Consider the following 13,045-nt stretch of genomic DNA (forward strand, 5'->3'; position numbering starts at 1 on the left):
GGACTCAAGGCGGCTTACAGATAAAAACAAAGCTGGGTGGGGAGGCAATAATTTAACAAACACATTTAAACATTAGCACAATTTAAAATGTATAAACTTCTACAATATGTTATGTTATCATAGAATTGTTGAGTTGGAAGGGACAGCAAGGGTCATCGAGCCCAACCTGGAATGAAGGAATCTTTTGCCCAATGTGGGGCTCAAACCCACATTGTTATTATTAGCCACCACTAAAAGGGAGAATGGCCATTGGGCAGAACTCCAACCCTGACAAGCCCATGGCGATTGTGGATGCCACCCTGACCAATTCCATTGATGGGAAGAAAATGCCTCACCTGTTGCTGTGTCAGCAGGCACACTTGCTTCCTGTGAGACGTCCACAGCTAGTGGAGCAGAACTGACACCTGCCCCCCCCCCAAGGCATCCAAACGTGCTAAAGTTAAATCAACAGCACCCTGGTTAGGCTTTTTCTTCTTTTGCTGCTGCCAGCTGCCAGGCACTTCCCACTGCAGTTGCTGAATTGGAAGCCGCAGCTGAGGCAGGGGCTGATTTCTGCCCCTCCAATGCCTCAAGGCGTGTCAATATAGCCCCCACCCCCCAAAAAATCTGGCTTTTCCACCTCAGGTGAGGGGAAAGAGTTTGGCTGCTCACGCTTCCTCTGGGGTGCAGGTAGCACTGTTCCTTTACCCTTAGGGCCTCCCCTGCCTTCACCTGGAGCCATGCTAAGAAAATGCAGGTTGGGAAAGAATGTGTAACTATAAAAATATTCTCCCTTGCCCCAGCCCATAGGAAAGAGAAGCACAGTTGCAAAACACAAGCCCTGGGAGCCAACCGCTAAATGAGACTTGGCATGAGCTTGCAGTTAAAGGGGGATTTTTTAACCTGATCTCTCTCAGCTCCTTGGGCTTAGTGCACTAACCACTATAGCGCACTACCTACCGAAAAAATAACAAGACCACAACAAATGAGTACCAAGATCCAGAAGAAACTCCCTTCACCGTTCCCTATACGACTGCTCAAGCCCAGGCCTCACAACAGCAAGGGCAATATTCTAACCCCAGCCACTGCTAACTGCCTAAATCCCCCTGGGGGGATTTTCCCACAAAGGAGACTCCCCCCCCCCAAAAAAAAGGGCTGGCAGTAATGCTATCTCCCTGTTCTCACCCCCCAGGTTTACCGTATTTTTCGTCCTATAGGGCGCACCGGCCCATAGGACGCACCTCGTTTTTTGGGGGGAAAATGAATTTTAAAAATTATTTTCCCTCCCTCCGCCCTGGCTGCCGCCCCAAGCCTTGCGTTCACCTGCCCGAAGCACGGGGCACCCTCCAGAGGGCTCCCTGTGCTTCGGGCGACAGGCTGCCGCCCCAAGCCTCGCGCACCGGGCGGGACCTCCTGCCGGGCGCGCAAGGCTTGCGGACACTCGCGGGGGCTGCAGGCTGCTGCCCGCAAGCCTTGTGAGCCCGTGGGAACTCCCACCGGGCTTGCAAGGCTTGCGGATAGCTTCCTGAAGCCTGGAGAGCGAGAGGGGTCGGTGCGCACCGATGCCTCTCGCTCTCCTGGCTTCAGCGAAAGCCTGCATTCGCCCCATAGGACGCACACACATTTTCCCTTCATTTTTGGAGGGGAAAAAGTGCGTCCTATGGGGCGAAAAATACGGTATTAATTATTATTTTTCAAAAAAAATGATTGGTTTTCCAAATTTACAACAAACAAAACAAGAACATCAAAAACAAACAAAAACATTTATCTTAACTATAAGAATTCCACTTTTGTTAACATTGTTAAGTGACTTCCTCGAATCCCCCTGGCTGAGTTTCCATATAAATCATTGTAGCAGTTTTCCAAAACTAATTTCACATAAAATTTAAATAGTCCTATTAACATCTTTCTTTCTTTTCATATTGACTTTTATCCATGATGTTCAACAACATCACATATTTAGATCCTAGGCCTATATGGTACTCGCAAATAATTCTATTTAAGTTAGCATATTTAACTAAATATTGTTTAAATTTCATCCATTCTTCTTGGTACTCCTCCACCTTCTGGTCGCGGACTCTTCCGGTCAGGTCGGCTAGCTCACCCCCCAGGTTTAGTAGGTCTCCCAATGCCTCGGAGGGCCCTCCTGCAACCAGTACTGCAGTCTGTGTTATGTCAGTCGGCAAGGCCTTCAGCAACTGCCAAGTTCTCTGCAGCCAGCAGGCTCCAGCCTATAGGTTGCTCAGGATCCTCCTGCAGAAGCCACTGGGTCCTGCTTCGCCAACTGGCCTTCCTGTGAGTAAGGGAGCGGGTAAGGAGAACCAACTCTCCTCTCTAGGCTCACGCCTACCCTTCCCCGCTCCACTGTGTTCAGGCCGAGCTGCCGGCCTGAGCCCAGATTGAAGCCTCCGCCTGGTGCTGCTGCTGCAAACGGAGAGGCTGGAAGGGAATTCAGCTTGTTTCCCTTAAATTGGCATCAAGCCCTGCACCACCAAGGATTTCCTCCACTCTGCCTCTCTTTGCCAATGCGCCCAGCCATCTAGGCCAGTGGTCAGCAAACCTTTTCAGCAGGGGGCCAGTCCACTGTTCCTCAGACCTTGTGGGGGGCCGGACTATTTCTTTTCTGGGGGGGACGACATGAACAAATTCCTATGCCCCACAAATACAGTGGTGCCCCGCAAGACGAATGCCTCACAAGACGAAAAAACCGCTAGACGAAAGGGTTTTCCGTTTTTCAATGCGCTTCACAAGACGAATTTCCCTATGGGCTTGCTTCGCAAGATGAAAACGTCTTGCGATTTTTTTCGCTCCCCCCCCCTTTTCTAAGCCGCTAATAGCATTTTAGTCGCTAAGCCGCTAAGCCTTTAATAGCCGGTAAACCGCTAATAGCGCTAAGCCGCTAAGCCGCTAATAGGGTTGCTTCGCAAGACGAAAAAACCACTAGACGAAGAGAATCGCGGAACGGATTATTTCCGTCTTGCAAGGCACCACTGTAACCCAGAATGCATTTTAAATAAAAGCACACATTCTACTCATGTAAAAACACCAGGCAGGTCCCACAAATAACCCAGAGATGCATTTTAAATAAAAGCACACATTCTACTCATGTCAAAACACGCTGATTCCCAGACCGTCCACGGGCCGGATTTAGAAGGCAATTGGGCTGGATCTGGCCTTAGTTTGCCTACCCATGGTCTAGGCCTTTTGGCTGGACGTTCTCTGTTTCGCCCTGGGGAAACCGAGGGAGCGGTACCGCTTCGAAACACTCCCGCCCAGCCCCATATATAAGTTTGGGGGCAGAGTTTAGTCCCTACAGAGAAGGCTGATGCCATGCGCAGGCCTCTCTCCTCTGTAGCCCTTCATGCCTAGCTGCCCTTTCTCCCCCTTGCTGCCAGTAAGGGGGCGATGGGGACACAGCAGAAATGAGAATTTTGCCCTATTTGTGCACCGACCAACCAGAGGAAGTTGGTCCATTAGAGCAAACAGGACTCTGCCCTAGCAAGTGAAACGGCCTGCAATTTTATTTGTATTTATATATATATATGAAGTAAAACACACCCAACCACCCTTTTCTAGCCTAGTGAGCTCTCTCCTTTGTTTTTGTTATTCTTCAAGGGTTTAACTTCTGAACTCATTTTATGGCTACACCAGGAGAAAAGTAACAAATGCATGTGAGATGATTGCCCGGGCAGGCTTTTTTTAAAAAAAAAATAAAATCACAGTTAATTTCATTTTGGTTTTGTTTGTTTATCTCTGCGTGCTTATTTGGAAGTAAATTCCACTTATTTCAGTGGGTTTGTTCTCCAGCTCAGTGTGCATTCTTCATCTTGCATTTTCCTTACATACAGGGTTTCTGTCTTTTGTAGGTTTGCCCTCCGCCCTTAAAACAAAAACGAAAAGCAACAACAGGCTTAATCAAGACTGAATCATTGATTTCTGAATCAACACAGGGATCAAGCAATCCCAATCATTTACCCCTGCCAGGTAAAACGATAGTCTTCTATATTTTCAAGTGAGAAGGCTGTTAAAACGCACAGGAGCATGTCCAGGAAAACACAACCGATGGCAAATGGCCCACATCTGTAAAGTATTGGCATGATTTTTCTCAACAGAACTTCATGTCATTAGATAATATCCTTTGATGTAGTATGCTGAGTAAATGCGTAGAGAGGGAGGGACGGGTGTGGCAGGATGATAAAAATGCCCGGTTCAGAAATTAGTGAATGTTGCTAGGCGTACAATTGCAACAGTGGAAATTTCCCAATCTGTTTACTTGTTTGTCTTTTGAGGGAAGATGCCCACAAGGGCAGCAGGGCAGCAACCAGGAGGAAGACATCATAAAATATCTGCTTTATGACCTAACCACAACTCGCACGTTTTGTGATCTAACTGAGGTAGCAAAGGTGACAGGAAGATTTGTATATCTTTAATGAAATACAGACTCACTCTCACAAGATAGGATCGGGAAACCAAACTTAATAAAGACAACTCAGAAACTTCAACTGGTCCAAAAAGCAGCTGCCAGATGACAGGTTGTGGTTCCTTTTAGACCTCATGTAACCCCTGTTTTTGGTTTGTTTCCAGGCCTGATTCAAAGGCGCTCGCACTAGTGTTTAAAGCCCTAGACAACTTAGTTGCCAAGTATTCCCTACAAACTTTCTACTTCCCTACAGAGCCTCTTGGGTGTTAAGATTGACCAGAGTAGTAGTTGGTAGTTCCATCACCCTCAGAGGTTCTGGAGATGGTAGCCTGGGCAATGATATTCTCTGGCAGAGTTGCATCGGACACCTTCATTACATAGTTTCTGGTGTATGCTGAAGACTCACATCTTTACCCTAACCTTTACCCTAACACAAATGTTTTCAGAACCCATCCTATTCCCGTAACACTCATTTGCTTTAATTGTTTTTAATATGGAATTTTAAATTGTTATAAGATGCCCTTGGACTTGCTGGTGAAGGGCGGGTAATAAATTGAATAATAATATAATAATTAATATATAGGGGTTGACCCTTGCGAGGCAGGCTTTTATCAACTGGACTGCCTGCAGGACATGCACTGAGCACCACGACAATGTGTTTCATATGAACCTCATGCTCTGTTTGACATGCATAATCCTTCAACTCCCAAAAGGGGTCTGAATATCACAGATCAACCGGCTTCAAGTGCTCGTCATTTGTATTCTCGTCATTTGTATGATCCTCAGGCTCAGCCCTAGTTCCCCAAAGATCATAAAACTACACATCTTGACAATATGATCTACAAAACACCTAAGCCAATATCAGTGGTGCATACTGTGTTTCCCAAGCTCTGTTTATGTGTGAGTGTTGTTCATTCCTTCTAGTTATGCATGTTTTTAAACCTAAGTTCCATTTTTTTTTTTACTGCCAAGTATAGGATAATTGTGTTGTTGTTATGAGTGAGGAAAAGAGCAAGCAGATTCAGGTACTAATTCTTCATATTTCTGAGTGTAGAGTTACAGTTAGGATTATCTGGCCAGCATAAACTGCATTGTCCAACCGATGGCATTCATGTTATTGTTTTTATTCTACATGGCAATTATTGCCATGTAAGCAATGTGCGTAGAGCAGACCTTTGATTACTGAAATAAATCTCAGTTACATGGCCCTGGTTGAGCAATTCACTGGGTTACTAAGGTGATATTTACTTGTATAGAAGGAGTGTTCACATCAAAGTGTGATGTTAGCCAACGTTTGAATCCTTTCATTTTGTTTTCAGATTAGCTAGAAACAAAGTCTTCTGTCCTCCTAAGTAGTCTCATTTTTAAACGCAGCCATGTTTTTGACATGGAAATACATATGAAATGAGTGGAATGTTAACTCCGAGAGACCAATATCCTCTGTTAAATTATGTTTGTGCGATTTTTAAAAAAAATGATCCGGAATTCGCTGTGAACGAGGCTAAACAGGAACTATGCCATCCAGCCATATCAGACCTGCCACATCAGAGGTGAGAAATAATGGATCTTAGAAAGCATGTATATTATCCGATCTTAAATGTACATAATCTTGCAACACCTTCTGCTGTAGATTGATGAAGTAACAGCAACGTATATAAAATGCTTTTTCCTATAAACAAAGCCCTTTATTATCTTCATTTTTTGTGCGATCAAATCTCACCGCCTGTGAAAGGTGTTTACAAGTACGTAGGCTGGTTTTAAACATTACCCAAATAATGTTTTAAATTTGCTTTATGGGGATTAAATACATATAGGCATTGGGTGTGATTTAGTAAAGATTTTCCTTTGTTGCCAGTGGGAGTTCATCTCCATCAGGAACAACGCCGGTGGTAACTGAAGTCTCTTCAGCATTCTCTCTTGTCTGTTACACTTTTTATCTTTAAGCTCAGGGTCATATTACCCTACGTGGTGCTTCAGTTTAGAAGGTTGCGACAGCTGCTAGTTACGCACATGAGTGCTCAGTGTTCATGTTCTGTGACTAATAGACCTGAAATGCTATTAGCAACAGTTGATCCTTTTTTTAAATAAGAAGTTCAAAGCAAAGGAGTGTTAGGCTACCTTAATACAGCGAAGGGAGCACCTCCTTGCTATCATGTCGCTAATAGCTTAACTGTACAGATCTAATGGAGGGAGGAGCAGGGGTAACAAAGCCCTGTTTCGCTAATTACGCTGCTTTCCTAATTTCTAATTAAAACCAACCTCCCCGCAAATCCACCTAGTTGTGAAAATAAAATCTAGACTGACCAGATCGAAAGCCGGTTCTGGCCTAATCAGTTTAACCTAGAAAAGAAACGACACATTTTGAAAGGATCGCATGAATGGAGATGTAGGGTTTTCGTCAACACCCCCCCTCCCCCGCCATGTCATCTTTTGAGCATCTGCAAAAGCTTTTAATTTATTGCCTTTTAATATTGTCTCTGCGCCATCCTTATTCCTTTAATTTCTTGATTGCATCTTTTTATTTGCACCAAAGCTTCTAAAACTGTTATAAACAATAAATGTGACAGTGGGCAGCCTTGTCTGGTTCCTTTAGTTATTTTACAATTCTCAGTCAGTATTTACTTGATTGTTCAATATATATTGCCTTAACTCCTTTTATAAAAATGTCTCCACAACCCATATATTCCAGAATGCTCAAACAGTATTTTAAACTGGTAATGTAATTATCCCATGGCACTTTTAGATTATATCAGGTGCAGCTCTCCATTCAGCTTCCATAAATTTAAATGGCTGTGCTGCCATTTTTACCCAATGACCTGCCACAGTTCTTTTATGTTCCGAGCAGTGTGAGAAACTGAGATATGAAAGCTGGGAGCTAAACAGCACCTTAAACCTAGGTTATGAGTGCAACAACTGAATGTCTCTCGGCACACTTTTTTATAACAAGAATACAAAGCTGAAAATAAATGAACTGTGGCTAAATATTATGTTCATTTTTCACATGGTCTAGTCCTTCCCCTGCTCACCCCCCCTTAATATTCTTAAGAGGATCTCTTCTCCAGTCTTTGAAGAGTAGCTTGAAGTGGGGAGGCAGAAAACGGTCTTCCTTCCACTCCACAGTTTTAATCTGAAATCTTAGGCTGCGCCCAGAGCTCAGAAACTGCTCACTCTAATGAAATTCCCTGTCGCAAAATGTGCCTAGAACAATGAGAGTTTCCAACACTGGTTCTGAGGTGACATTACTTTTCTTTTTTGAGTGCTGTTATTTATCAGTCAAGGGATGCAGGTGGCACTGTGGTCCTCTAAACCACAGAGCCTAGGGCTTGCCGATCAGAAGGTTGGCAGTTCGAATCCCCACGATGGGGTGAGCTCCCGTTGCTCGGTCCCTGCTCCTGCCAACCTAGCAGTTCGAAAGCACAAAGTGCAAGTAGATAAATAGGTACCGCTCCAGCAGGAAGGTAAACGGCGTTTCTATGTGCTGCTCTGGTTCGCCAGAAACAGCTTAGTCATGCTGGCCACATGACCCGGAAGCTGTACGCCAGCTCCCTCAGCCAATAAAGCGAGATGAGCGCCGCAACCCCAGAGACGTCCGCGACTGGACCTAATGGTCAGGGGTCCCTTTACCTTTACCTTTACTTAGTAGTCAGTCAAACATGGATAACAGTGCTAGATATTGGGGAAGGGGAAGCTCTTGTCTAAGTTCAAGAGCAAAACTAGGACAGCTTCATCCTACCTAAAGCCACTTTTGATCACCACAATATGTTAAGCTTGCCCCCATTCCCTGAGCAGTGTGGAAGCGTACAGCATACATGTGGAAGCATGTAGTTTAAACATTCCAACAGCGCATTCCACTGCCCCAACAACCTTAGATTAGCATTAAGTGCCAAGCAGACCTTTAACAGTAGTTATTCAGTTTCATTGTGTCTTGTTACCATGTCAGAGTTTCTGTCATCCCGGTAGACATAGTGTTTGACTAAACAAACAAACAAACAAACAAACAAACAAACAAACAAACAAACAAACACCATTAATAGTTCCCTCCTGTTACAGGACTTGTGTGTATAAGAAATCAAAGATATCTCATGTCAGTCCAAACCTCCACCCCATCTAAAGCCCCTCCAGAGTGGTGGATTGGGGGTTTGGGTTGTCCCTTTGCATATTTAGTTTGTCCATACTAATTGCTTATAAGATTTTTTAAAAATTAAACATTTATTTTAATGCATTTAGCTTTTAGAGCTTCACGTTTTTTACGTTCCGGAAGACGTGTGGAATTTCAAGTTGAATACAGTTCCTGTAGATGTTGCCAGCAAATTTTTTTCGGCGGGATTTATAAGGTGAGTTGGAATAGTAAATGTTGGGTCTGCCTTTGAGCGTAGCAGTTCTAGTAGCAATTTATCCATTATATAAGCGGGATTTACATGCAGTTTATACACATTTTTGCAAGTACTTCCCCAAATATAATGCATTTCTGAATGCTATTTTCACTAATTACATTTTTATGCACACTTTCCCCATATATATACATCTTTGTAAACACTGATTGAAGAACTGGATGGCAATATTCAGATAAGTATGAATTTTGAAGGACAGTTGTGTTTTGGTTTGCGTTGTTTCAGAAAGAGCCAATTTGATAGATGTGGCTTTAAATGAGTACCGAGTCAAATTTCTCTTCCATCGCTGACTACAATTCCTAGATTTTACTGGAAATAAGTAATGGTTGTTCAGGTCTATTGTGCAGAAGTGTTTAGTGTTCTTCTGTGTAAAGTGCACTCCTTCAATACCAGACATATTGGTGGGAAAGGATGTTGGCAATCACTGTAGAAAATGTCGACAACTTTAAATTAGGCAAGAGTCTTATTATCTTCAGGTTAATCGCCTTACTAAGTTCAGAAACTTGTACCCACCTAGTTACATTTCCAAGATCATAGGGAATTTTAATAGTTACTTATCTATAGATCACAGAAACTATTAATGTCCTATTAGTGTTATTCATTCCTAGCATTATGAATTATAATACAATGCTATCTTATAATGAAGAAAATTCTTGCCTTAATTATCTGAGAAACTGCTTAGAACATCGGTCTTGCTAACTAAGATCTTACGCATGAAATTAGAAGTTTCGGCTGCAATGTTAACAGAGCCTGACATGGATGAATCATGTGAATAAAGAGATTTCTGGCACCTTGGAGATTTTATTTGTTATCACAAAATAAATGTTTCATTGTTTGTGCACAAGAAAACCCACCTTGGCACCAGAGGACTCTAAAAGTTAATGTTCAAGGATTAAGTCATCAGTGTGAGCTTTCGGAGGTAAAATTAGATCTTTGTGGCATGTAATTAATGTACATTTCCTTTATACACCCACTTCCAAAACAAATATATCAATCATGTCTCTGCAGTAATGTAATCTGGTATTCTAGGGTGCCACCTTATATGACATTGAGAACATTAAGAGAGCAGCTCGGAGACTACCTGGGTGAAGATGCAGTTGTGGATAAGTATATCTTCCTAAAATGTATAGGGAAGAAACTTGCAGTGGTAAGTTTCTTCTGTGTTTCTGGGTTATCGAGAAGAGCTGTATGCTTATTTTCAAATGTTCCCAATTAACATTTCAAGTTCATGTAGTGGCAGTCAGGGAAAAAATGTGATTCTTTTTCTCCCTGGCAGCTACCGTTTCAAAATAAAGAGTTATAAAACTAAGCAGGTGGAGATTATTTTTTTAAAATTAGGCATTTTTTGGTCACAGTCCAGTAGGCTCCTTTGCTCATGGGCTGCAGATGCCAAAAAGAGTTTTGGCTTTATCTTCCTGCATGGCTTCCATTACACTATACACCACAAGTTTAATTTGAAGTCACGAGGAGGTGAATATTTGGGGAAGTCCACATTATATGGGTCTCTCCTGTCACGTGCAATTTTGATCATGGCTTGCATTTCTAAAATTCTGTAACTGTCATAACTGCCACTCACAAGCAGGGAGCTTGTAAGAATATGAACCATAGAGTTGGATGGGACCATGAGGAACATCTAGTCCAGGGGTTGGCAACCTAAGGCCCATGGGCCGGTAGCAGCCCACGAGGCTTGTCTAAACGGCCCATGGTGATCCCTGTCGCCCCCCCCCCCGCTGCCCACTCTTACTGGTGCGGGGACCAACTTCCAGGTTGATGGAACCTGCGCACGGGCGCCCCTCTGACCCGGATGTGCACCGGAAATAGCATGTGTGCATCTGTGTGGGATGGGGAAGCCCCCATGCACATGCACACACGCTATTTCTGGCACACTTCCGGGTTGAAGGAGCGCCGGAAATAGCGTGTGTGCATGTGCACAGGCGCTCCTCCAACCCATCCTCCAACGGACAGAGTGTCGATCGGCCCATCCTTGGATAAGGTTGCCTACCTCTGATTCTAGTCTAAACAATGCAGAAATCTTTTCCCAAACATGGGGCTTGAACCCACAACCTTAAATATAACAATAGTGGGGTGGTTGTTGTTGTTGTTTAGTCGTTTAGTCGTGTCTGACTCTTCGTGACCCCATGGACCAGAGCACGCCAGGCACTCCTGTCTTCCACTGCCTCCCACAGTTTGGTCAGACTCATGTTAGTAGCTTCGAGAATACTGTCCAACCATCTTGTCCTCTGTTGTCCCCTTCTCCTTGTGCCCTCCATCTTTCCCAACATCAGGGTCTTTTCCAGGAAGTCTTCTCTTCTCATGAGGTGCCCAAAGTACTGGAGCCTCAGCTTCAGGATCTGTCCTTCCAGTGAGCACTCAGGGCTGATTTCCTTCAGAATGGATAGGTTTGATCTAGTGGGGTAGGAGAGCTTAAAAAAAATAACATCTGGCTACCAATGCGCCCCTTTGGTTTCAGATAATACATGGGTAGATGAATCCAAAAAGCCTGGGACACAAATTTTCACGGCCTTCTAGCAGCAATGGTGGCTCATTTACTAGAAGTAATGTATTTAGCGTTAACCCTGACAGTGAGTACTCGATTCTGACCAAACTAAGCCCCCTAGACATCAGGTTATGCAGTTAGAGCCAATCTGGAGCTCTTGCAAAGCAAACCTGCTTTCCCAAAACATTGTTTCTTTTTGTGATAAGGAAATAATAGGAAAATGCACTGGAAAGTGTGAGATAATGCTTGGTTGATGCAACGCCTGCGTAATCTCCCCAAGAGGAAATCAGGGCGAACACTCATAAAGTAGCTGGCGACATCTGCAATCAAATCCAAATGAATGCTTATTAAATAGGTTGTATTGCGGCACCCTGAGTGTAACTTAGTTGAGTGGAACCTTACGGGTGTTAGGTTCTTTAAGAGAGTCCTGCTGTTAACTGGCCTGCAAAGCAAACTTTGAACCTACGTTGTCCACCATCTTTGTTCTCTGCAAAAATGCCTCTCGCTTTCACTTTCATTTCACCTTTAACAGTGTAAATTCCCACGAATGCAATGAGATAGACCTCCCATGTAAAAACGCTCGGCAATTTTAAAAGCACTCTTAATGTTTTGATCTTAATAGCTGACATAGCGGAGAGTAGTAATTCCGAGGAAAATTAATGGTCTAATTGCAAGTTTTAATCATTTATTTCCCTTTGAGCTGCTGGAAGCCTTTCTGACAAAGAGGTTTGGAATTTGTTTTGCTTTCCCTTTTTTTTTTACTGCCCCAATTCTTTTCCGTGCCAAGACTAATAAAAGACGCAACCATGAAGAAAATGAGATGGTTCTTTCAAGTGCACGATCTGCCTGTGTGCAGAGTGCGTAGCTTGGAAAGCCTACTCTAGATGGTTGTCACAGAGTCCCTGGGAAGAGCTGACAAGCTCTTCTCTTGTCCAACCATATTTCTCTCTACTGCAAATCTCTCAGTTGTATTTACAGAATCAAATCAAGTTTTAACTGCTCTGCTAAGGACAAAGAAAAGCTTAGTGTCATAATATTTAAATAACTACAAAAGTTACCCACACAGTCATTGGTATTCCCAACAAACGTGATGAAGGCACTGGGTTTTATCAAGAGAAAGCGATTCATACGTTGTCCAAGTGAAATAGCTGGAATATAAGCTAGTCATGACCTACTTGTCCCATTGATTTCTGTAGGAAATGTGACCCATTTTCTTTGGATACGAGTCACTGTGTTTCTGGAAACTATGGTTTGCTGACTGGGAGCCAGCCTCAGGAACATGTACTTCATTCCCTTCCTCCTGACTCCTTCAGTGCAAGCCCTCCTTCACTTGCCAGCTGTCTTTTCATATTGTAGTGTTACATCTGCTGTGATGTTAACCAAGGCTAACACTAATCCGGTTCCATCTTAACCAAGATTTCCAAAGCTGCTTCAACCCTTGGTTTCAAATCCAGATCAATATCGGAATTACGGTAGTTAGTTTCACTGCAGGCATTATAATCAAACCATGATTAAGACCAACAAGAAGATGCAGCGGGGGATTCTAGGAAGGTGTGGGGAGGAATAAGGGAGCAGGGAGTGCATATTCTCAAGCCCTGTTCCCAATTTACAAACTATAGTTTGTAAGGAGCCCATGCTATATCTTTAGGAAATCACTATGTATATTGTTTTGGTCTTTCCCCACTTTTTTGTACGTTTCAAAAAGCCCTTGTACAAATGGTATAAAACACCCTTTTGATTTACTTGATAGGAAAGGTT

General features: G+C 43.4%; 1 protein-coding gene across 3 annotated transcripts in view; it reads left to right on the forward strand.

The window, feature by feature from the left end:
* Positions 1–1,820: 1,820 nt before the first annotated feature.
* The window catches only part of SPATA1 (spermatogenesis associated 1), a 28,845-nt gene continuing 17,620 nt past the window's right edge, over positions 1,821–13,045 (forward strand). The window contains exons 1-5 of one of the 3 annotated variants that reach the window (XM_081195768.1): positions 1,821–2,274; positions 3,828–3,963; positions 5,719–5,949; positions 8,627–8,733; positions 9,820–9,937. In XM_081195768.1, coding sequence (XP_081051894.1) covers positions 5,914–5,949; positions 8,627–8,733; positions 9,820–9,937 — 261 coding nt within the window. In that variant the 5' untranslated portion in view covers positions 1,821–2,274; positions 3,828–3,963; positions 5,719–5,913. Of the gene's footprint in view, positions 2,275–3,827; positions 3,964–3,984; positions 4,512–5,718; positions 5,950–8,626; positions 8,734–9,819; positions 9,938–13,045 lie in introns of those variants that run through there. The other 2 variants (XM_081195769.1, XM_081195767.1) reach the window with 2 other exon arrangements.

The sequence above is a fragment of the Podarcis bocagei genome (assembly GCF_964188305.1).
Source record: "Podarcis bocagei genome assembly, chromosome: 5".
NCBI lineage: Eukaryota > Metazoa > Chordata > Lepidosauria > Squamata > Lacertidae > Podarcis > Podarcis bocagei.